Raw genomic sequence first — 24310 nt, 5'->3', positions numbered from 1 at the left:
TATCCTATGGGACATTCTAATGAACCAACTAATGCAAAGGTTAATTTTAGTTTTTTTTTCTTTTTGGAATGATATAAAGCTTTTTATTTCCTATGATTTTTTTATATTTTTCATTAAGTTTTTTTACAATATAAGTAAGGTACAGTATACAATAAGTAGGCCTATTTGAATTTTTGTTTTCCACTTTGCTTTCAGTTACTGCAATTCGACTTTTTTAAATATTTCCAACGTTTTCTTGACAGTCAACTATTCTTCAGTTTAACAATTAACATTTAATTCAACACTTCATGTATGTAACTTTCCCCTTTTAAATCTTAACATACATTCTACAAGATATATATAGGGAAAGAGAAAGATAGTGTGTTAAAAATTAACGACATTAAAAAGAAATTAATTGACATGTAAGTGTTTTTTCTCAAAAAAATCAAATTGACATTTTTGATAATGCATGATCTCTAGAGGTAACTATGGATTTCCAATCTTTCATAATTTTGCTCATTTGTTTGTCGGTCTGAACAATACGAGTGAGGTAAAATTTGCAATTGAAATAAAACAATAATATTTCGTTTGTTTCAAGATTGACAGTACTGTTTGTGAAGTGTAATTAGTCGAACAAAAATTGCATTTATCATTTCACTGCAGCTTCGAATCAAACCGGTGACAGGTGAAAAAATTTGCAAGTTCATCATTGTTACTACTAATAAGTCAATACAGAAAATTACTATAATTCTCTTGCACTTTTTAAACATGCTATTCAGTTAAAGATGTGTTTTTTTAGTTATTATTTTATCATTAAATAGTCTTTAAAAGATTGAGAATAATTGTTAAAAGACAATAATATTCTGGCTACTGATTTAAGGATAAGCTAAGCATTTTACTCAACTAAGTACTGTATTAACTATTTAGGACAACAATATTTTTAATTGACCATACTTCTGAAACACTTGCGGTTCTAATGTTACACGATCAAATAAATCTGCTTAAAATATTGCCAATTCAGCACTAAGCTGTATAGATAATATGTTGTTAGTGAATATTCAAATATCACAGTTACATATACATATATGTATATATTTTTTGTTGTAATCTTATAAGCCGGGTTGTTTCGAAGGGCTGGCAGTGTTTACTTTAGATACCACAAATTACCTCTTTTAAAACAAAAGTATCCTAAATCCAAATACCATCTAGCAGATTTAATAATTTAATAACAGGTTTTTTAAAATTTAAAAACAAAACAAAAACATAAAAGAACAATTTCTTATAATTATGTTTCCAGTTTAATTCTTAAACAATGTTTACACATAAAGACCATAGTAGCTATCTAAGTAGTTTTCTGATATCACACATGCCTATCCATATCTAACTTTCAACATTAAATATAATCTATAAAAATGTTTGCTTTTTTCATGTATATATTTTTTGTTAATTTTCTTTTTTTTTTAATTTAAAATTTTCTAATTATTACAAACTTAAGATGTAATTTCACATATATCACATAATTCTCTAAATCACTATATGGGGTGGAAAGGTTCCATCCATTCAAGAAAATAAATCACTAACTTTTGACATTTTTATTTATTCTTTTTTAAACTTCTTTGTTACTTTCCTTATCTTTCTCTGAATTCACTTGCACAAGAAGATTTTAAAATATAACTAATAATACCACTTGCGGTACTTTTGTTCTACTGTTGGCTGAAATAATAATTATAAAACTGATTATAAATTTTTCTAGAAGTTGAGAGCCAATTTTGTTTTGATATAACAACAAAATCATAACATTTTTCTACATATCTAACAAAATAACAAATCATTGGTACATTTTGTATCTCAAGAAATTCATACAACTTTAACAATTCATATAAATTATTAGTAGTTCCTATAGTGACTTTCAATGTTCTTATAGCTGGGGTATTTGGAATGGAAGAGGAATGGAATTTAAGGTGAAGGTATTTTTTGATATGGATCAATATTCAAGAATCACTTGAAAAATATATATTGATTAACTAAAAATAAAGTTAAAAATGAAATAATATAAAATAAATTTAATTGTAACACAAATAAATTTGAATTAATCGCTAGGTTATAGTCAACAGAAGTATTATGTGAGAAAACGATATTGTTAATATTTCACAATTAATTTGTGGATAAAGAAAAAAAGTTCAAATTAACTTTTATGGCAAGAAAATTACTGGATAAACTTTTATATTGTAGGAGAATAAATTTGAAAGTTGCGCCAAGGTGACGTCAGACAGTGACGTACTTAAATCTGTTGGTCACTTCTAAGAAGGTTATTGGTTATAAGTGCTTATGTATATAGAGAATAAAGAGCGTGTGTTTGAAAACGAAAAGTCTACGTTTTCTTTATCCGATTCAATCCTGAAAAGGCCCTACAATATATAAATTAATTCTATATATAGATTAATAAATAAAATAATTAGCAAATGTGAGATGCTTGTCTAGTTGGGGATCGAACTTAAGTATAAGAACATTAAAAGATTTTTAAGTACTGGTCCTGCCAATACATAATACATTAATAAAACTATGTTTTACAGCTCCTGGCTGAGGGGCAAGTTATGCTTTCTTATTTCTGTTTTCATTCTTTATAATTAAGAAAAAATATATATCATTGACTTTGTTTTTCAGAGTAACACAACATGGACATGCCCATAAGTCAGTCTCCTAAGAAACTTCTCTAAAAACTAACAACACATATAATAATATTTTTAAAAAATCTTTGGCCTCCTTTCCATTTCATATTTTAAAATTTTGTGCATGTTCAACACTTAAAACAATTACTATATATACCATTTGACACATTAACATTGGCAAATAATTAATTAAAACCTGAATGAGCATCAAGGTGTACAGTGTAATTTCCATAGGAAACATAAATCAACTAATGCTCAGTACTAAGGCTAAAAAGGCTACACACTAAGAATATTGCCTTCAGTTCATATTGCAAATTCAATATATTTTAATGTATATAATAATTTTTTCTCTCTTTTCCCTTATAAATATTGTTTTTAAAGTTAACAGTGAATAAAAAATGAACCTTTTTTAGCACAGAAAAAATACATTCTAGATATTTCTTTAAAATATTCTACAGGTTTATTATTTCGGTTTTCTTATTGCATAAAGGGAATATTACATAAGTAATTTATTCATCCAATATTTTCATCACTACATTTGGTAACTGAGGCTGAAAAATGTTCCACATTTTTTTTATTTGACCCTCAGTTCTGTTCAAAAAACTAAGATATCTGTATTATTATATTTTGAGTGATTAAGCAAATTTATAAAAATAAATAATCCAGTTTTCCTCACTTAATTAATTAGATCAAATACTAAAAAGTTTAACACAGCTTTTGTATATAAAACGAATGGAATCAACAAATAATTATCACTAAATGTAAATTATTAGTTGTTACTTTAATGGAAACCTGAAAGTGCTTGATATATTATTTTTAAGGTTTTAAAGTTAATTGTAAAGTTTTTTTCAACCTCATTTACAATCCAGTAGTTTTGCAAGTGAACCTCTATCCCTCCCTGCAATATACTGCCTGCTAACGATACGTAAGAAAATTTCACTACTTAACAAGAAAATCTTCATTCAAACTTTTTTGGATTCTATTTTAAAACTTTTATTTAAAAACTAGGTTCTTTCATAACTAATTTTTGTCAAACAGTAAGGCAAGACAGAATATTTTTTTTACATTATTTTTGCAAATCGTCTTCCAACTGCTGAGGGTTCGGTATCGTTCCCCCAGGGAAGAGAATTTGAATTTAATTTATAATTAGTTTTATTTACCTAATCACAACATGTAGAGAACCCCCCACCCCCCAAAATCTCCCCGTTAAAAGCCTGGTTAGAAAACATGGCACAAAACTTGAGCCCCGGCTATTTTTTTCGACTTAAAACAAATACTATTTACTTACAATTTGATTTTAACAGGCCTTAGCACATATAAGAGACCTGACTCTGCTTATGCAGATCATTCTTAAAATTGTATTATTATTATTATTGTCGGTTCTTCTTACTGAAATATTTGTTAGCTGAAAATTTCAATGTGCACTTGTGTGTAAAAACATCCTCCAATTTGTCATCAAAATTTTTTTCTGTATATTCACCTTCCTTTTCCTAGTGAATCCATAATAAGGTGAAAAACACAGAGTAAGAAATGAAATAGAAGTTAATCTGCAAGCCGAGGGCCAGTTAAATTCTCCAAAAATAATTTCGTTTCCTCTGTCACTCTAGCTCTCTCTCTCTCTCACTCTCTTTTTCTCTTTTAAACATATCATTAGGATAGGAGTTTTATATTTATTGGTACAGAAAAAATACTTATGTATACCCACAATTGAAAGATAAAGAGTTTTTGAGTAAGTATGAGTGAGACAGTACGATTAAAACATCTAGAAAAAGAGGGAGCAAAGAGAGGCGTGCAAGAAGAGATAGAGAGAAAGCAAAAGTGAGAGAGATATTGAAATTTGTGCACTTCAAATTTTAGATTCTTTTGTTTCTGAATTCATTCCATTATTTAATTATTTTTCGAGTTAAACTACTTTGTTGAATGCTGCGATGGGAACAATTTAAATTGTTTCTTCAAGCTGCTCTTCGAGCCCTGTGCTTGTCCCCTCACCCACCACAGCATTCTCCTCTGAAAAAGAAACATACAACAAACATTGTGATGAAAAAGTGCAAGTGTTTGTGTGAAAGATTATATCACATCAATAATTACATAATTAGTATAAAAGCACACTCAATATATCAATAACATCAATATATGTTATAAGTACACAAATTAATGTCAAACAATAATTTTTTATTTTACATTTAAATAACACAAGAAGTAAATGAGTCCATCTATTTAAATCACTATGCCTATGTTTGAATGTTTATATTACTGTATGATTCCTCTCATCTAATTCAGGGCTTCCCGAACATTTTAACCAGCAGAATCCTTTCTCAAAACAAAATCCAAGGAAGACCCCTTTCATTCAAGTATTTAAAATTAGATACTTATAGTGTATAGTAAATTAAAATTTTATAAATTAGCCAGCCCTTTCCAAATTAGGTGATGAAGGAGGATGTCGCTATGAAAACAAACATTTGATTGATTTACTTAACTTTTTATACAAAATCCGGAAACAAAAATCAAATTAGACAGATTGGAATCATTAGTTATGTAAAACTCGAGCCAATTTTAAAAGTAATAATTTAAACATGAATGATGCATGAATTACTTGGAAGAGTGAGGTTGTTTTAACCTGCACAATTTGGATATATTGGTTTTAATTTTTGATAACTGGAGATATCTGGTTCAGCATCTGGACAGCTTTGGTATTTAGTTATATTGGCTGTATAGAAAGAAACTCCAGATTCGGCTAAGATATAGCAAATAGAACAAGAACTTTTTCCACAAGCAGTTGAATGTATATTTGTATAGTTGTTTTTGGAGTGAAAAATGGGGGTATGTATCAGATTTGAATGTTTATTTCAAGATGGAATCTGAAGTAATGTCTATAAAAATTCGTATTCACTTGAAGATAGACTGGTTGGCTTTGTTGAAACTGAAAATTGTTTCACCACCCATGGTCTTGTAGCATTCTATCTCGAGCTGTTGGGAAGTAGTGCTCAAAGGATATCTCCATACTTCAAAGGTGTTCACATATTTCGTCAATTGATGTGCCGTTTGCAAGCACCAGTTTTTTTTTTTTTTTTTTTTTTTGACAAAATCATTTAACACAGAAAAACACTCCACCTCCATTAAACCCAAAACTGGATTTTTATTTTCAAGAAGCTATTTTTGTCATTAGCATCGAAAGTTCTGACACTCTTCCATTGAAAAGAAAGACTCATCCCATTCATTTTAATGGAAAAGTCTGTCGGATACATGACTTTCATCATTTAAAAACATTGTTCCATTTGACATTGTGGTCCATCAACAAGTTAAGATTTCATTCCTTTAATCGGGACAGCTACCTCATTTATGTATGGAAAATCAGGAATGATGAACGCTTCCCATTTCTTCATATAATATTGTGAAAAATCTTGACTTCAATGGCCATGACTCGATATAATTAACCATTTGAACCGACTCATTCAAAACTCATTTAAAAGAGGCTGGAACTTGTTTAATAGCTAAAGCGTATCTGTGGAAAACATAATGTCTGCTACTGCAAAATAACAAACTTTCGTTTTCAGCACTTACTGTTATTGGTTTTTTAATTTTTTTAATTCATTCTATGTTTATTTTTGTAAATATTATTTTTTCTCAAAGTTTGACTCGGACCGCAGTTTGGGAAGCCCTATTTTAATTTTTTTAAATGTTAAATTTTGTTATCTACCAATTTAAGAACTCCCATGTTAACTCTACAGAATAAAATGATTCAAATCTTGATAATAATATTCATAATTCAATTGTAATTTGATAGTCACCCAATGGCAGTTTCACAATCTCAATAAAAACTATCAGCCATATATAAAAATAAATAAATAATAGTTAATGTTAATATTTTTACTAAAAAACACAAATTTATACAGAAGCATAGCTGAACACCAGAATAAGCAAGCTCACAGATTGAAGCTTGGAAGGACTGAAGGTTGGACAGGGAATTATTCTGTGCATCCATATTTGTATATAGAATTTAATACGCTTTAATACATAAGTGTTTTAAAATGTTTTTATGTTTACTCCACACAGGGTATACCCTTTTGAGGGCTGGCCCAAAAGAATAAAAATAAAAAATAAAAATTAAATATACAACTGTCAGACAGTAGCAACTTTCGAAAGCTATCTCCGACTATGGGCTTTTACACTTATGTAATGCAATTAAAATTAAGTTTGAAATTTTTTAGTTCTCGCCAGTTATAAGTAGCTACTCTTTGTAAACTTTCTTTGTTCATTATTAATTAAGATGTGATGACTTTTGATTATTGATGGTTGTTGTGAGATTTCAGTCAGAACTTCCAGTTTTTTACTCAAAACATTATTTATGCGCCAATGTTTCAAGGCAGAGATGTAAATGTATAGGTTTTTTTGAGATTTGGTATGATTATTACTATTATTATTTTTTTACCATACCCTGGGAGTATGAAAAGGGTATTTTTATTAACATTACAATTTTAAACGTAGATGCAGGGTTTTATTTCTGTGTTGAGGACACTTCTTTCTTATATTTCTTTATTAAAACATTAGTCTATTTCCAGTCATAATATTAATGATTCTCTGTATAGTTATTTATTTGCATTTAATCTTAGCATTTTAACGATTCACGCTTACTGACTTAATAGCATAGTGTCAAATTACATCTCCTTTACCACCCTTACGGGCCTTATAAAACCCACCTCCTCTCCCAAGCTTTGAGTTTATTTATAAAGACGCCTTTCAAGGGGTTCAGTGTAAAATATGTTAACCACACCCAGTTAAAAAAATAGCCAACTATTTTCTGACATCATTACTTTAAATGTTAATAAGTTAGTTTGAAAAAACAAAATCACGGTTAAGAATTATAGTTACTTTGGTTTAATTTTATTTTACTGCCCATTTTCCTACTGCCATTAACTGACTCTCCTTGATTGCTGATTAAGTTGATGAGGCCATGTACTTGTGAACTCACAAGTACATGATTTCTGAAGATGACAATTAATAGTAGATTAAATATTTTTATATTATAAATTTTAATAATTTTTAAAATTATTAGTGATATTAAATCAATTACCTTGTCATACTTGCACTCTTAACTCTTTTAACCCCATTGTTCCAGCATGTCTCCAAGTTCTATACCTGGCTAGATCTTTTCTTGTCACCATACCAACAACCTGATGAAAAATTTCTTTTAAAACTGTTTTTTTTTTTAAATTTATTTTTTAAATAGATATTGTGGATTCACTTACTTCATTCACATCATTTACGACGATTATATGCCGAAGGCCAAGGCCTCTGAACAACCTGAATATTCGAGGTAAGGAAGCATCCTATAATAATTAAAATCCGGCCGGATATTAATTTTCTATTATCAAGAGAAAATATATAAAGTTTAACTAATATAATTTAATTCTAACCAATTTAACTGTATAAGGCGATGGATTCATATAGGGCCTGAGATCCAATGTCTGTTCATAATCTTCTTCAGTTATTTGCACATCCTGCACAAACATTCGCGATGAAGTATAAAAAAAATTAATACAATTTGTTCAGATATATGTATAAAAATAACTGATATCAACACGAGTTAGTAAAGTGTAAAACAACTCACCTCGATCCAGCCAGAACGTAGCTTAAAAAAATATATTATTAAAAAATTGCCAAAATGAAATAATATCAATTTTATTATAATCTACCTGTATTTTTTGATATTTTGCATAAGCTTCTCTAAACATATGGAGTTTTTTTCGAAGCTGCTCAGAGGTACTTGGGACAACTTCATTGAAAGACTTACTATGGAGGAGAATAAGGAGTTGTGACTTCAGTATGAGACCTTTCAGCCTCCCAGCTGATTTGAGAACTCCCTAGAAAATGAACAATTTAACAAAATTTTAATAATAGTAACACATTTATTTTTTAAATTATAGTTTTACAGTAAAAAGTCTAAAATGTATGTACAACAAATCTCTATTAAAGAAGGTTAGAAAAAATTAAATCATGAACAAGTAAATAAATTAGGTATAATTTGAATAAACTTTAGTACATTTTTATGGTGGTAAACCAGGCCTTTAAAAGGCATAAATCTGAACTTCCAAATTCAATAAAAAGCTAAAGTGTATAAAGACTTGCAAAATATAACTTTTGCACAGTCAATATTTATGTTTTTCTAACATGTATTTACGAATTTTACCTGCATTTTTAAAGTTAAAAACCTATTTGTGTATACAGATGCTTTAATACCTATCTTTTTTCTTCAAACAATGAACTGTTGGTAGCATTTTTTACATTAACATCATTATATAAATGATAACTTTCTAATTTTGGTTATTACATTCTAGTTAAGGAAGTTATCCAAAATTTGTTTCTCGAGAAGTGTTTAATGTAGTCGAGGGACATCCTGACAGATAATTGGTTTTAGTGTGTGAACGGTTGGTATGTTTCCTTCTTGTTGTTCCCACCTTGTGGATGAAAGGACATATCCCATGGCCAGGGGCCAACTTAATAATTAAACTGTCTTTCCTCTTTCCTCTATAGAAAGGAATCACTTTTGACTCATACACGCAGACAAACTCTCACTAACAGCTCTTGAGTTGGGATTGTTTCTGAAACTTTTATGAGAGTTCTATCCCCGCCCACCAGGAAAAGTTCTCACAAGCAACCGTTCTCCCTTTAGACCATACACTTTCTAACAACAGAGAGACCTGCCCCACAAGTTAAGTGGAGAATGCTATTTTTCTCTTTTCCCCGTAATTGTTCTAGATAGCAGCGATTAATCATTGCCCTATGGTCTCTTTCTTTTTACCAAAATCACCAGCATGCAAATCAATGAATTAGCATTAATTCTGATTGTTCTATATTAACCATAAAATATATTATGTTATTGTTTCTTGATCAAATAATTTTTGATTTTTTTAAATGTTTTTGGGACCTTGGACTTTATAATGTAACTTCAATGAAATTTTATCTTAAATTAACAATCGATTTTCATGGCTTTTTAAAAATTGACTTTCAATTGGCAAAAAAGTGAAGGATAATCATAGTGGGGTGGGCCAGTTATCCTCTTGGTTTTTAAAGGAAAACTTACAACAATTTTCCTTATACAAAAAAACAAAAAGTAGACTGCTTACATGATTAGTGGCAGTTGTTGGGTCTACAATAGGGAAACCATTGTGAGGCACATTGTCCAAAGTGTCTATAATCCTCGCCACTTTGACCTTTGATGGAAAAACAACAGGCGGGGCTGACATCACATCTGTTGCCTTGATGTCCGACGAGAGAGGAGGCGGTGCAGAAGGTAGGAGAGGCACTCCGTTCAGGTATATCTGCATCTCGTACACCCCCTACAATCGATGATGAGATGATGAAATACGCAACCTATTTACATTATTCATTTTTACCTCTGTAAAAAAATCACCGATCCATTTGGTAGTGATGAGTGTGAGCATGAGGGGAAGGCCAAACGTTATATTTCCTGTTGCCTCTATCATCATCACTGTGAGTGATATTGATATTCTACATATACCCCCAAGGTGAGCCGCAGCTCCTATCACAGCATATTTTGCCGGCTCAGCCCAAGCCTGAAATTACACATGTAAGCAATTTAAAATATAATCATACTATTACTGAATGATAATAATACAAAGAAATTTGAAATTTATAATAAAAAAAGATCATAATCTTATTATAGTCTGATTAATGTAAGAGAAAGTCATTCCAAGAATGTATACAAGCTAAATGTTGTGATTCTTACACTCTTAAAATTAGAATATTCATGAAAAAAAAGGTAAAAATATAATAAATAATAATGAATTATCCTAAACAAGCTTGGAAAAATTATTCCTCTGTATTAAAACACCATTTCTTTGAACTGAAATACTTCTATAACTATTTGTCGATTATGAACAAGTCAATTATTGTGAGTTTTCCCCAAGTGCGAGGTGATGAATCTGTAATTTGGTCTATCTGTTTTAGAATTTTGCTATCTTTAATGTGCCTGTTGAAATGTATCTGAGCAGACTGAATTGATCAGTAACAACCAAATTACGTGCCAATTATTAGTTTATTTCCAGTGCTGATTGACTTTTATGCAGTAATTTATAGTCAAACAGCAGCATAGCCAAAAATTCTTATCATTTTTACATTTCTGTTTTACTATAAAAAACATACATTTATAAAAATTAAATTTTTAATTAACTGTTATATTTATTCAATAATGAATTTAAAAAAACTTAGCAATAAAATATCAGAAAAGTTCAATTAGTCATTTTGTATGAGAGCCAAGAGAAATTGGCTTTTGGGTAGAAAGGCACAGGAAATATCACCTGCTTTGGATTAATGCCAAAAAAGGTACCCACAGCTTGAAATAAATCTTTTGTTACCAGCATCCTTGGTGTCGCATTGTTCATATATAACTGCAAACAACTTATTTGTACTTTATAATAATAAAAAATATAAAAAAATTACCGCTTCAGGAAATACGTGTTGTATTCCTATACCTATGAGGCGGCCCCAAGCTGCCCCTGATAATAGTGCTGGAACGAATACTCCAGCACTGACACTTAGACCAGTTGTCATTATGGACATACAGAAGTACATTAGGAAAAATACGACTAGAGGCACTACACTGTATGAACCTGAAAAAATTCAAAGTTTTAAAAAATCATTTCTGGTGTCTTTATTTTCAAACATCAAATCAACACGTTTAAAAAAAAGTTTCCTGGCATAAAATGGAAAGTAATGTAAGAAAACTTTTGTGGTGGATTGAAGTAACATGTTTTGACAAATATATGTACGTAAACTGTGTCAGGAGTTTGGTAAAATCAAGTTAATAAGTCTTGGTGTTGGGCTAAGACTTTGTTGAATGAGAATAGGAAGAATAAACCAATTGCTTATTGAGGGGACAAACTGGTGCTAACAAAAACTAAATTGTAAAATTCTATGATAATTATCTATATAAAAAAAGTTAAAAAATTGAAAAGGTACCTTTGGGATCATGAAATAAAGATCTGAGTGTATCTTCAGATTTTTGAAACCAAAATGCACTTAGTTCATTGTGTTTGCTTCCAGTGCAAAACATCTAAACAATAAAGAAACATTCATATTTCAAAACTGAACTTTAAAAAAATTTATATTTAAGAGTTTAGACAACATACTTGAACAGCAAATTTAGGGCTAGCTTCTGTGTAGTCACGGCAGTAGTCAAGTGAATAGATTGAAACCATCCCACATGTTGCTGTGAGAAAGCCTACAGTGAGAGCTTCAAGCAATTTGACCCATTTCTTCTTGATGTGCCTAAATGTACAAAATCGTTAAATATCTGTGTGAAAAAAAAAATGGATATTCAAATACTTCATTCTGAAGACCATGAGTCTCATGTTGATTGCCACAAACACGGCTCCCAGGAGACCTCCTATGACACCCATCAGAATGAAAATAGGAAGCTCAAACACTTCATATTTTGTGATTGTGTCATTCAACTTGCCGAAGAACAAAAGACCAGGATGGGTAAGCTGACCTATAAAATCATTTTTAGCAAATTTTTTTAAACTATAAAACACAAAATATGGAATTTTAGAGAATATTTCAAAACAAACCAGGGTGTCCTTCAACAGCACTTAAAGACAAATTGAGTGTAAATGTGGCGACCATGGAAGAAAGGAAAATCTTCCATATTAGTGAAAGGCTCCAGAAACTCGTTCCTTCTTCTAAACTGAGTAACACTCCACCTACAAATTCACATATATATATCAAGTACAAACAAAATGAACAATCGCTACTCACCAACAGGAGCACCGAAGGCTGCTGCAACACCGGCAGCTGAACCACCTGCGACAAAGTCACGCTTCTCGTGGTCCTGCCTAAAGTAATGGAGGACGGAGTGAGAGCCTAGACCTGGCAGCCACAAAGTGGCTAGTGAGCCTCCAACTATAGCACCTGAATGGATCATGGGCCCTTCCTTGAACACAGCATATTTTTCAATGAGAGTGTGTACATTAATTAACATCACTATGTTAATTTAAAAATGTTTTGGGGTATATGATATTTTGAAAACAAATTCTAACACACTGATTGTATAGAAATGTTTCTAATAAAATTAGTTTAGCTTTATACCAAAACACTATTAATAATAACTTATTAGTCAAAATGAAGACTAATGATTCTATTAATAAGGAAAATTAACTTTGCTTACATTAGCAATGAATATGAATCAATAATGGAGCCATAATTTTTAGAACTTACTTCTAAACAACTTACATAAATTAAGAATTGGACTAATTAAGAATTCATATTTGAGAAGTAAAACATTTTAAATGGGGGATATTCCATTATAATTGTTCTGATTCTGCCTCTGATAGGAAATTAGGGTGGTTTGGTCCACTTGTTGCTATAAAGCAAGTGAGCTCTCTAATGATTTGAAACGTATAAAAACTACGAATGTTGTTTTAAGATGTTGTTTATTTAAATGTTAACAAGATTTCAACAAGAAAATAAAGAAGCATTTTGTGAAAAATAAAAATGCCATAAAAATATGAAATTTTTATCACATTTAAATTAAACAAATATATCTGTAAACTTTATAAACCATAATCGTTATTATGGCAGATAGACACCCCATGGCAAAAACTGCTTTGAATTGTATATTATGTAATGTTTTTAACACATTTTTAAATTTTTATTATTACTATAATATTTATTATTAATTTTTTATTATTACATAGTATTATTATCATCATTAGTTCATGAATTCATAAACCTGAGCTTGACCATGACTTTGTCTGTAAGCATACTTCAGCTTTTTGCCATGTTCAACCTGGGCCAACTTACAATCTTGTTATATAATCTCATATATTGCACCATTGTGTTTAATGTTTTACAATATAAAATTAAAATGTTTACCTGAGTAATCATAACATTCTTTTCAGATTGGTAAGTAAAAGTTAAAAAATAAAATGATCACTGGTTCAATTATTAAGAAGAATCATAAAAATGGTTTAAAAAATCATGTTTTTTATTGTATTGATTTTGTTCATTGCAAAATGTTATCATTATGAAAAATGAACATATAAATAAACTCACCTTTCCTCCAGCGAGACCTCCTACACATGTAGCTATTGTACTTAGCATACGAACGATGAGCACTTTCACTTCTACCACATGAGGCATTTTGACACCATTCAGGTACCCGATGACAGCTGGAACTCCACTACCTGAGGCCGCAGGCTAAAAGAAGATTTTGCTATAAGAAATATTCTGTCTGCTTAAATTCATACTTTCTTAAGGAAAAATGTTGAGAATTGTTTTATTAAGAATTTAATAGAAATTTGTATATTTCTTACCTCAATATAGACAACGAGAATTGAAGCAACAAGAACTGGTACTAAAACTAAAGTAAGCCACATTCCATATGTCAGGTAAACACATTGCTCCAAAAGACATTTGTCCATATCTGTACATTGAATTGTAAGGATTTATGACACATCTATGATACAAATTTATTTTATTGTAAGATTTCACCATGTGGTCTGTCAGACTTCCAAAACTGGTGTTTAACAAGAGAAACAAAGTAAAATTGGTGAAGCAACAAGTGACAAAACCAAGCCACCAAGATATAGGAAAACTTCCATTCTGATAATAAAGTAGTAGATGATGTTAACAGTAAGGATATGCAAACCAAAATGTTTGGTAATAACCAAATTACAAATAAATTAATTGCTAGATTAATTATTATCTCTTCATGTAGCTGAACTATTCACTACTATGTGAATACACAAATGTAAAAAAAAGTGAGATAAAATATGAACACAACAAATTTAAAAGTGTCATATAATTTACAGGAGAACGTAAACTCAATTAGCTCCTGGGTTGCGGAAAATGGTTTTAAGTTGAATATACAAAACTTCCAAGCTATTGTGTTTGGATCCTGTTCTCTCATCTATTCCTAACCTCTTATCCCTTTGTTTACAATTAACAATCACCCTATTTACTTCTGTTCAACCGTCAAGAACCTTGGGATTGCCCTAGATCAGACCTTGTCCTGGAAGCCACATATCTCACACATTTCCTGATCTCGCTTCTCCACCCTCCATTAATTCTATCATGACAGCCACATTTTCCCGTTTAGTAAGCGTAAACTTAGTTTCACGTGATGAACTCGCTGTGGAGCTTGAGGATAAGGTTAAATGACAAGTGAATTGTTTCTTCTTTGGCCCCCCCAAGAAGTTCCCATGTGACTGATCTATACACTGGCTGAAATGGTGATTCTACCAAAAGCAATTCTTCCTTGGCTTATTAGATAATATTTTCCCATTCCCCTTCCTATATCTATTATCTCCTTATCTTCAGATCTTCTGTACTCCTGTCAAATTCTCTACAACCCCCATAAACATAGAATTACTGCATTCAGTCCTTCCTCCCCCTATCTCCAATCTATGAAATTCCTTTCCTCACTCTAACTGCCAAGCCCCAACCCATTCCACCTTTAAATCCCATTTCTTTGATTACCTCTTGTCTTTAAAACTTGGTACCATTAAATCAGTCAATGCAAAAAAATTAAACAATTACATATTACTAAAAATAAGGAACTTAATTGTCGAAATGAGAAGAAATAAAGAAATAAAACTCCTCTGTTTTGGATTCCAGCTCACTGTGGAATTTTTGGAAATGAAAAAGCGGATTCGTTAGCGAGAGAAGCTAACTATTATCCAATGGCCAAGGCAAGAGGCATAAATAGTTGGCAGACTCAATACAGTGAGTGTGGTAAGGGGCTGCTGTATAAAAAAATGTTTCCTGCCATTTCAATAACACCCTGGTTTTCAACGATCAATCTCAAAAAAGAGACGTGCAGGTTGATGGTGAGGCTTATGTCCATTCACTGTGTCTGTAAATATTATTTAAAAAAGATAAACCAAATACAAGACGATAAGTGCAAGTGGTAGCATTGAAACATTGGAAAATATAATCATTCTGTGTCCACTCTATGAAGAGAAATGGAAGAAGATGCTAAGTGCTATAAAAAATGTAATGGGAAATATGGTAGGATACTCTAAGATAATAAGCTCCTGTTCTATTGAGGTGATCTCTGCAGTAGAGGACTTCTTGAAGAATATAAACAAAGGATGCTGATTACATTAAAATAATAGTTGCAATTATTGTATTAATTAATTAATTTGTTATTGTTGTTTTTAATTGTTATTTTGAACAAATTGTACATGATTATATGATGTTGCAAGTAGCTCTGGCAATCAGCTGATGCCAAAAATAAATACATATAAAAAAACTTGGTACCAAATATTTTTAACTGCCCCTTTAATTTTCATAGTAGAACATTTTAACATTATATGAATATACTTTTGTATATTAAATATAGATCTTTGTTTAACCTTATCAGGCTTTAATCTCTGCAAATACATTGTATTCAGATTTAATTCAAGGGGACTTTTAAGTCATTTATTTTCTTTATTATTTTTGTTTATGTTTTGATGTTATAAACCTGCCTGACTTTTAGAAATCGTGGTATATTTTTTACTTGAACATTTTTTTTTCATTTCAGTTGTAAAATTAGTTTAATATCTACTAGTTTATTATTGAAATGGATGATTTCCTCTTCATAATGATAAAGAAATAAATCAGTCTTTAAGTGGTTGTAATTAATTACAGATTACCTGATTATTAGTGGCTTGGTTTTGTCTCTTGCTGCTTCACCAATGTTACTTTGTTTCTCTTGCTAAATACCAAAATGATCTGTAATGACCAAATTACAGGTTTACCACTCTGAAGACCACACAGCAAAATCTCACAATAATTTTTTTTGTCAAATTTCTCTGTGTGATCTGTGAGGTGATGTAACCTATCCTCACTGTGTTGGTTTGTCAGATATGTTTCGACATTTCACTATTAATTAATTGACACATTTCACTTTCTTCAGATTTGGGTTCAAAGGTTCCTTAGTAGGAAGATTCGTTTCCACTAATATAAGCTGAATTAGTATGTTTAAAAAGAAGGATTGTATAAATGTATTTTCAAATGTATTTTTGTAAATATTTGTACAAATGCTCTCAGCTATCGGGTTTGTGGTCAACTGATAACAGTTCAACGATAACTGAGAGCATTGAAATAGCTGGTCGATAAACTACATCGCTAAATGTATTAAACAAACTTTGCTAGCTTTAAAATTTACATATATATTTTTTCAGGTAATTTGCTTTAATACATTTTGAAAAATAATTAAGTATTACAACCTTAGAATTAGTATTTTAGACGTTATGCAAAGATGTGTGGAAATATTATACTTTTTACATTGTGTTTTTCCGCACCAACGTACGGCGCACGTAGATGCTAAACCCGCATTGTTTATGTTTTGCAGGTAGTGTAGTAACCATTCGCCGTGAAAGTAAGTAAAATAAGGTCCGGGACTAAAATATAGCCCACTCAAATTTTTTCATCTTAAAAAAATGCTGACCATCGATTGTCACTTTTTTGTAATGCATAAATTAATTTGCTAAATTGGAACATATCTCTATTAGGTGTTAATAAAAAATAATTTCTAAGGATCAGTAAATAATGCTCGATTTGGGGTGGGACACTTGTTGTTTATTTACAAATAAAAATAAATCCCTACAAGTAAATAAGTCTAATCCAGTTCTGTTTCTGCTTTCATTTGATAATGTTTACCTGTGCAATGGGGTGAGCAAAATCTTTAACATCGGTTGAGAAAAATATTATTCAGCGAATGAAAAATCAAGGATTTTGCATTTCCGATATCTTAAAAAATACTGGTAGGAGTAAAAAAGTGATTTTAAAAAGCTATGGGACAAAGAAATCTCCTGGAAAACCTCCTGCCTTAACAATACGATAAAAACGGTCAATTTTAATGGCAGCTTCCAACTCCAACGCTCGTCAAATTGCTGCAAAAGCTGATATAGCGATAAATTTGAAAAAAAAAAACGGTCAAAGGGTCATTCGCGCAGCTCTGACCTTCAAAAGGAAAAATGAAAGGGATACCACCTTCACTCTCTATGGTCCTGATGGTTGGGCACTCTATTATCACAACCTATGGAAAGAAAAAAAAGAGTTTTCTAAGAGGCAAACGGGGGGAAGGAGCAGCGTTCTGATATGGGGTGGCATGGCTACGATCACAAAACTCACATAGTGTCTGGCCGAATGAATGAATTATGTCACATTGTTAGAAAATAAATTCAAAACGTAATTTCAAATGGTTTCCAAAGAAAACGGCATTTCCCGGCAAGAAAACGCGCCAGTACACACGACAAAAGTTGTAAGATAATTTTTAAGGAAAGAAAATATTCAAATTTTAGACTGGCTGGCAAGACTTTAATATAATTGAAAATGTCTGAAGACACCTTGGCAGGAGTGTTTACAGTGGTAATCGACGGTGTCAAGATGTTGAAGAATTAAAAAAAAAAATAGTAGGAGTGGGCGAAATTTCCTCAAGAATTGATTCGCTACCATTTTGATTCGCTTCCCAATCGTATGATTGCTGCGTTAAAAAAAGGTGAAGCGTACTTAGGATATTAATTAATTTAATTTGTATTATTTTATGTGTTTTAATAAAGAATATTATTGCCTTTAAATTATTAAAAAAAAAGAATATTATTATTATTAAACATGATATCTTTTTGTACCATGCCAAGTTGAGTGTTATTGTTATTGATTCTCTGAAATTATTTTCTATTAGCACCTAATGGATATAATATTTTCAAACTTTAGCAGAATAAGCTATGAATTAAAAAAATATTATCCACGATTAAAAGTTTTTTAACAGGCAAAATTTTGAGTGGGCTGTCTTTCTGTCCCGCACCTTATTTATTTATTAGTAATAATAAAAAAGAAAAAAAAAACTTTCTTCATAGCAATATTTTTCCAGATATTACTTTTTTATTTTATACAATAACTGCTAAAAATGTTAACAATAAATTAAGTGTGACAAATCTAAATTACCAAATTAACCTAAGTTTATCTATTTTTTAAACTATTTTGTTTCGCGATTATTTACTTATTAAAAAAAATTCTAGTTGCAACTGTGAAATATGAACAACTAGAAAAAGAAACGATATGCAAATAAATTCTGTTGGTCTATAAACTTGAGTTTTTCTCCTTTCCTTCCCACAAATCTTCCAAGAGGATATTTAACTTTTTAATATTCTGTTACTAGTTTAATTATGACTAAAGCACAACACTGAATATGGGAAAATGTGAAAACACGTCTGACAGACACTTATTTTTTTGCAAAGCATGCTTACACATTTTTTTCGCCATAAAACACTGTGAATTAAAGCCGATGAAGGATACAATACTTAAGAACTTTGTACTTAATGTCGGCCAAATATGCGATGGAGACGTCTGTGAAAACCCCTAGGCCGGCGGTGAATATGCCAATGAGAAAGAAAAGGAACCACCGGGCGACATCCGTCTGCACAACGTATGTGTAGCCCCTGGTCCTCTCTTCGTCCACCAGAAGTTGATTTTCGCATGTGTCATAATCCAAACTCTGAAACAATTGGGATATACATAATAATTTTTTTTTATTAATTACAGTTCAAATTATAAATTTACAATTTTTTTAGTCGTACAAATACCTATAAAAATAAATTAAATCCTTTTATTATTATTTGGAGGTCGTGCTGTCTGGCAATTGGAAAAACATTTTCTTTATCGTGCCAACGTTTCGGTCTTTATTGAGATCATCTTCAGGGCCTGGGATTTATGAACATTGTTTAAATTTTACAAATTCATACAGGATGTGAAAAAAAATTAATTTATAAAATGCTAGGCAAAAATTATACAATGCTAGAAAATTTTAGATAAAAAAATAATTTATACAATGATAGAAAATTTTAGATTCAAAGTTTTCGTAATCACTCAAAGTGTTTGTGTGTTTGTTTTCCGTGTAGATGTGTCATTCTTGTGAGTGGTGTTGAGATTGCCAGTGAGATATTGATGTTTTATGCTCATGTACGTTGGATTTTGAAGGGGTGGGAAAGGATGTCGGGATAGAAAGACATTTTTATATGAGGAGTCGGCTTCTTTGAGGCGAAAGGAACCGACAATGGGAAAAAACGTGGGTAATGGTTCGGCCTGATTATCCTTTCAGGATTATATTAGACGGGGATAATTAGGGAAAGGAAAGCTAAATTATTGAAGAATTAGACTATGTAGAAATGTTTGATGTGTGGAATGTGTTGATTGTTTTGTATATAGTTATATTATATGTTTTGTGTGATGTGATGATGATATATGTATGTTATCGATATTGTACTTAAAGAATATCCATACATTTTTAATATTTCTTCATTTTCCAATTATTGTTGCAATGATCTAGGACACATCTAATCATACGAACACATGCCAACAATTCGATATTCATTCACTCGGCAATAACTACTTACAACAAGCTAATAATTACACTCATTCGTATACTCACACCGAGGGCCACCGGGGTACTCGATATTCCGCCGTTGACCACTCCTCTCATTCATACCAAAAACGACTAAACCTAGATAACAGACCGTAGAAGTACTTGAGTTCTCATTCATACACATACGGCATTCTCGCTAATAAATGCTTACATTCATAATGCAAAGGGGCAGGTATAGTAAGTGTCATATCCACATAACCCACATCCACCAACCCACTGAGTTTCGGGCAAACAAATTCAATACCACTGCCAAATAAGCCAATGGTGAGCCTGTCGAGAAAGTTCGGAATATCGAAGAGTTTATTTCCGCCTCGTTTGCATTTACGGCTCCTGCCCGCCCTGGCAACTGATGATGTTTAACTCTTTCATCAACTTACCAACTACACAAACGGCCAAACATCACACTCTAGGTATGGTGACTGTCGAGGTGATACTTCTAACTGGGCCACAAATACATTTTTTCCATCTCATACCAGCCCAAAATACACCCATTCGTCTACTCACATGCCATACTATGTACGTACTATGTATTATGAGTAGTACTTTCACTACTCGCAGTACCCGCAGTATGAATTCCAATAAATTCTGCTGGGAGTTACTGTTGTGCACCGATTTTCTTTCCGTCTGGGAGTAGGCCACACCTTAATCTATATTGTTTTAGATTCTCCCACTCTACCAGTATGTGAAGTACTGTCACTGGTATATTACACTGTGGGCATCTCCTCTGTCGACCTCCCTCTAGAAGAAAGCTATGGGTGCGACGTGTATGCCCTATCCTCTTGTTAAGATCACTCTGTCTTTCTTTTTCATTTTCTCTACGGGCCACGGTTTGACCGTGTCTTTAAATTTTTTTAATATTTTTCTGTCATTTCAGTCCAGCAGTTTTGCCATTGTTCTTAACTTATATTTCTGATTTTTCTTTTAACGTCCGCTGGACTGACTGCCGGCTCTGAGTCGTATCGGGTCGCTGCGGCTCGTTTTGCCGCCTTTTCCGCTTGTTGTAAGTTATTACTAAGTTACAATTAATTAAGGTTTTTAATTGAGATAAAATAAGTCAATGGCACGAGCGGGATTCGAACCCACCTTTTGAATTTTATCTCAACTAAAAACCTTAATTAATTGTAATATATTAATTGGTCAAGCAGACCACGAAATTAGTGAATTTAGTTATTACTAAGATTTAAAGCATTGTACAACATATAAAACTGGTTTCCAATTCACATACAGTACACCGGAACCGCATCCAGAAATAAAATTTTATTGAGTTTAATCTTGATCAAATTATATTCCGAAATAAAAATTTGTACGGCAATCTCGCAGTTTCTAATATCGATTTGATGGCGATGAGACAGCCTTCAGACGCGCGACCCTTCAGGTTGAGAGACTATCTTTTGCAGGTATCCATGCGACTGTGTGATTCGGGAACCAACCGTGAACTCGATGGTGAGAAAAGGTAATCCTTTTCTTCCAGGAACGTTTCAAAAAGTAGAAAAACATCAAATTTTGTGACATAATTATTAAAATGCGAATTCACAGTTTTCATTCTATGTACGCTGCAAGCTAGGATATCCAACATCACGGTTTTTAGCTGCTACCAGCCTTCAAAATCCGAGTTTGTACAATTCGATTTGTTTGTCTGCTTGTTTTCTTTGTTTAATAATGAAGCAAAATAGACAAAGTAAAACCATAGTAAAAATTTGGGACATTTTTTATATTTAAAGAATGTTTTAAATATAAAAAGAATTTTTAAATTCCAAAAATTTTGCATTAACAAGTTATAAAGTTTTTGCTAGTAAAGTTTCATTTTTAAGAGTTTATGGGAAGGTAGGACTTTTTATATTGTTGGAAAATGGGAGATTTAAGCAATTTTTTCTTGTTGTTGGTCGTTTCAATAGTTAATGATTTGAAAAAAAATTATTTATAGTTCATGGTCGTGACAATTGAACAATCTTTAATTACTCTTTACTAAGTTAGCAAACAGAAGCAATGTGCCCCTTGAGCAAAGCTGTGACGTTTTTCCTTGTAATATTGCATTAAAACAATATTATTTATGTGTAAACGTTACAATTATCTAATATTTTCTCAACCTACCTGAAAGTTCGTTTTAATTACAAAAGTTCCTTGTTTTCGGATGTATGTAATTAAATTGCAGGGTGTAAAAAGCCATCTATCTGTAACCATTTTATTGTTCCAGAATTGGGTCGACGTGAACTTTATCCACATCTGTCAACGATAAGGGGAGCATGCATTAATAACATGGCGAAGGAAATTGTTTTACGGATAGAAATATATCTGTCAGTACATATGTATTCAGTCCGGCAAGTCCAATCCCTTGGGATCCTGCTCTGAATGACGAACAAAAAGAAAAATTCTCCCTTTAACCCGATGATTTATTGAGCCCTTTACTACGCCAAGGGGAGATTCTAAACGAAACACCCTTTGACCCTGGGATTTTATCCTGTAGGTCATTGATAAGGTATCTAAAGCCCAGCGAATATTACAAAGTATATTTACCGACAATTTTTCACAGTACATTATTTGAATATGAGTGGTGTATTTTCAAGATAAACTGTGTACATGGAATAACATAAACAATTTTTTTTCTCAAAATTTACAATATAAAAGTTTATATTCTCTTGTACAATTTAATATATGTATGTTAGTCCAGTATATTTTTAACTCTACAGATACAATATTTTAAAGTTGAATATGTTATAAAGTAGAATGTGTAGTTAGTTGCTGGAATCTGGTATGTAGGACGGCTGTTAGTTCGTAATTTGTTGTACAACTGACACTGTTAATTGGCCTTGCGCTGTCTAACGTTTGATAATTTGTAGCCGGTGTTTTAACACCAATAATTTGCTCTCATGAAATTGACCACAGATTGATTCAAACATAAATAAACAAATTTATTCAAATAAGAGAGTTTTTATGTAAGTTATTTTTTTTTAAACAAGCTCTATGATAAAACGATCTATTCCGTCTATAATTAAAGATTTTACGATTTTTCAGAACGTAATTTAGCAATATTGACAAAGCGTGTTAAAACATTTTGTTTCATTACAATTATTAAACATGGCTAAAATAAAAGCGATATTTTTTCTTTTTTCTTTTGTCTGGATGAAGACAAACCTGATGAATAAAATCAAATGACTTTAAGCTTTTTATCATCTTCAGTGGTTGGTTTATGCGTTATTACGTTAATCTGTCTTTTCATGAATTTGTAAACTGACGCAGACCGATTACGGAATTCCTTGTGAATGTTTTTAGTAATGCCAGACAAAGGTCCCTTTGTTTTAGCCAAGTTGGCACTGTAAATGTTGTAAATTCAGCTTGGAGGCACAGCATTTCTATGGTACATATTACATTGCAATGTATAATTAAAAAAGCTCTTCGTTTAGAAATTCTTCGACACGTTTCGAGTAAAATTTGTACTAACGGACATCGAAACGAACCAAACAATGTAAAATTTGCATCGTGGAGTGAAAATGGACGACTTGCTGGAAATCACTCATACGATCAAATAAAGCTCAGTAAAGAAACAAAATTAATCAAACTTCAGTCAAATCAAAACGACTCTATGGTAAACATATCAGAAAAAAACGATCAAATAGCAATTTAAACGTCGACAAATTTACGGATTTGAAGCCCTTATGGAATCGCGAAAAAAGAATCATCGTCATGAATGTATTTGTATTGATAAGTGTCCAACTGAACAAAAACAACACATACACATACATTTTTTTGTCTTGTGGAAGCACGTAAAATCAAATATATATTTTTTTATTTTGAAGGAATCGTAACAACAGAACATAAATGAAATACACTTTAGCGTTTTGTAGCCTAGTCGTTTCTCTACACCGTGATTTTGTATGTCCGACAAGTTCCGGCATTTATTCATTTTCAGTGGTTGGCCTGTGTGTTATTTTGTCCGTCGTGTCCTTTTTATACGTTTATTCATTGTAAGGATCAGGAGGCATGTCGGCATTGTCTTTGTTTGGCATCTTGATTAAAAATTTAATTTAATCTGGAAGATTTAACAAACTTTCAATTCGGATAATTTGGAGAAAGATATAGAAAAAGCTTATTTTGATCTGCAAAAAGTTCAATTTAGTCTGAACAAGTTCAATTTGATTAGGGAAAAGTTTATTTCGATCTGGAAAAATTTCAATTTAACCTGGAAGAAGTTCAATTTGATTTTGATAAAGTGATAAAGTTCATTTTGGTCGGA

General features: G+C 31.4%; 1 protein-coding gene across 4 annotated transcripts in view; it reads right to left on the bottom strand.

Annotated features, from left to right (window-relative positions):
* Positions 1–156: 156 nt before the first annotated feature.
* The window catches only part of LOC106666269 (H(+)/Cl(-) exchange transporter 7-like), a 105132-nt gene continuing 80978 nt past the window's right edge, over positions 157–24310 (bottom strand). For 2 of the 4 annotated variants that reach the window (XR_002910813.1, XR_001340401.2), the window contains exons 3-20: positions 18954–19152; positions 13982–14091; positions 13722–13865; positions 12426–12600; positions 12239–12370; positions 11994–12159; positions 11798–11936; positions 11628–11721; positions 11109–11278; positions 10043–10222; positions 9773–9985; positions 8342–8509; positions 8257–8277; positions 8063–8146; positions 7895–7975; positions 7720–7819; positions 7518–7630; positions 157–4655 (exon numbers count right to left, since the gene is read on the bottom strand). Coding sequence is in view for 1 of the 4 variants with exons in the window: in XM_014393349.2 (XP_014248835.1) it covers positions 7724–7819; positions 7895–7975; positions 8063–8146; positions 8257–8277; positions 8342–8509; positions 9773–9985; positions 10043–10222; positions 11109–11278; positions 11628–11721; positions 11798–11936; positions 11994–12159; positions 12239–12370; positions 12426–12600; positions 13722–13865; positions 13982–14091; positions 18954–19152 (2172 nt within the window). In the remaining 3 variants the exon portion in view is untranslated. Of the gene's footprint in view, positions 4656–7517; positions 7631–7719; positions 7820–7894; positions 7976–8062; positions 8147–8256; positions 8278–8341; positions 8510–9772; positions 9986–10042; positions 10223–11108; positions 11279–11627; positions 11722–11797; positions 11937–11993; positions 12160–12238; positions 12371–12425; positions 12601–13721; positions 13866–13981; positions 14092–15686; positions 16277–18953; positions 19153–24310 lie in introns of those variants that run through there. The other 2 variants (XR_002910814.1, XM_014393349.2) reach the window with 2 other exon arrangements.

The sequence above is a fragment of the Cimex lectularius genome, unplaced genomic scaffold (genome assembly GCF_000648675.2).
Source record: "Cimex lectularius strain Harlan isolate CLEC.00 unplaced genomic scaffold, Clec_2.1 scaffold5, whole genome shotgun sequence".
Lineage (NCBI taxonomy): Eukaryota > Metazoa > Arthropoda > Insecta > Hemiptera > Cimicidae > Cimex > Cimex lectularius.
The sequence above is the reverse complement of the archived record's forward strand: the minus strand, read 5'-3'. Positions and strand labels throughout refer to the sequence as shown.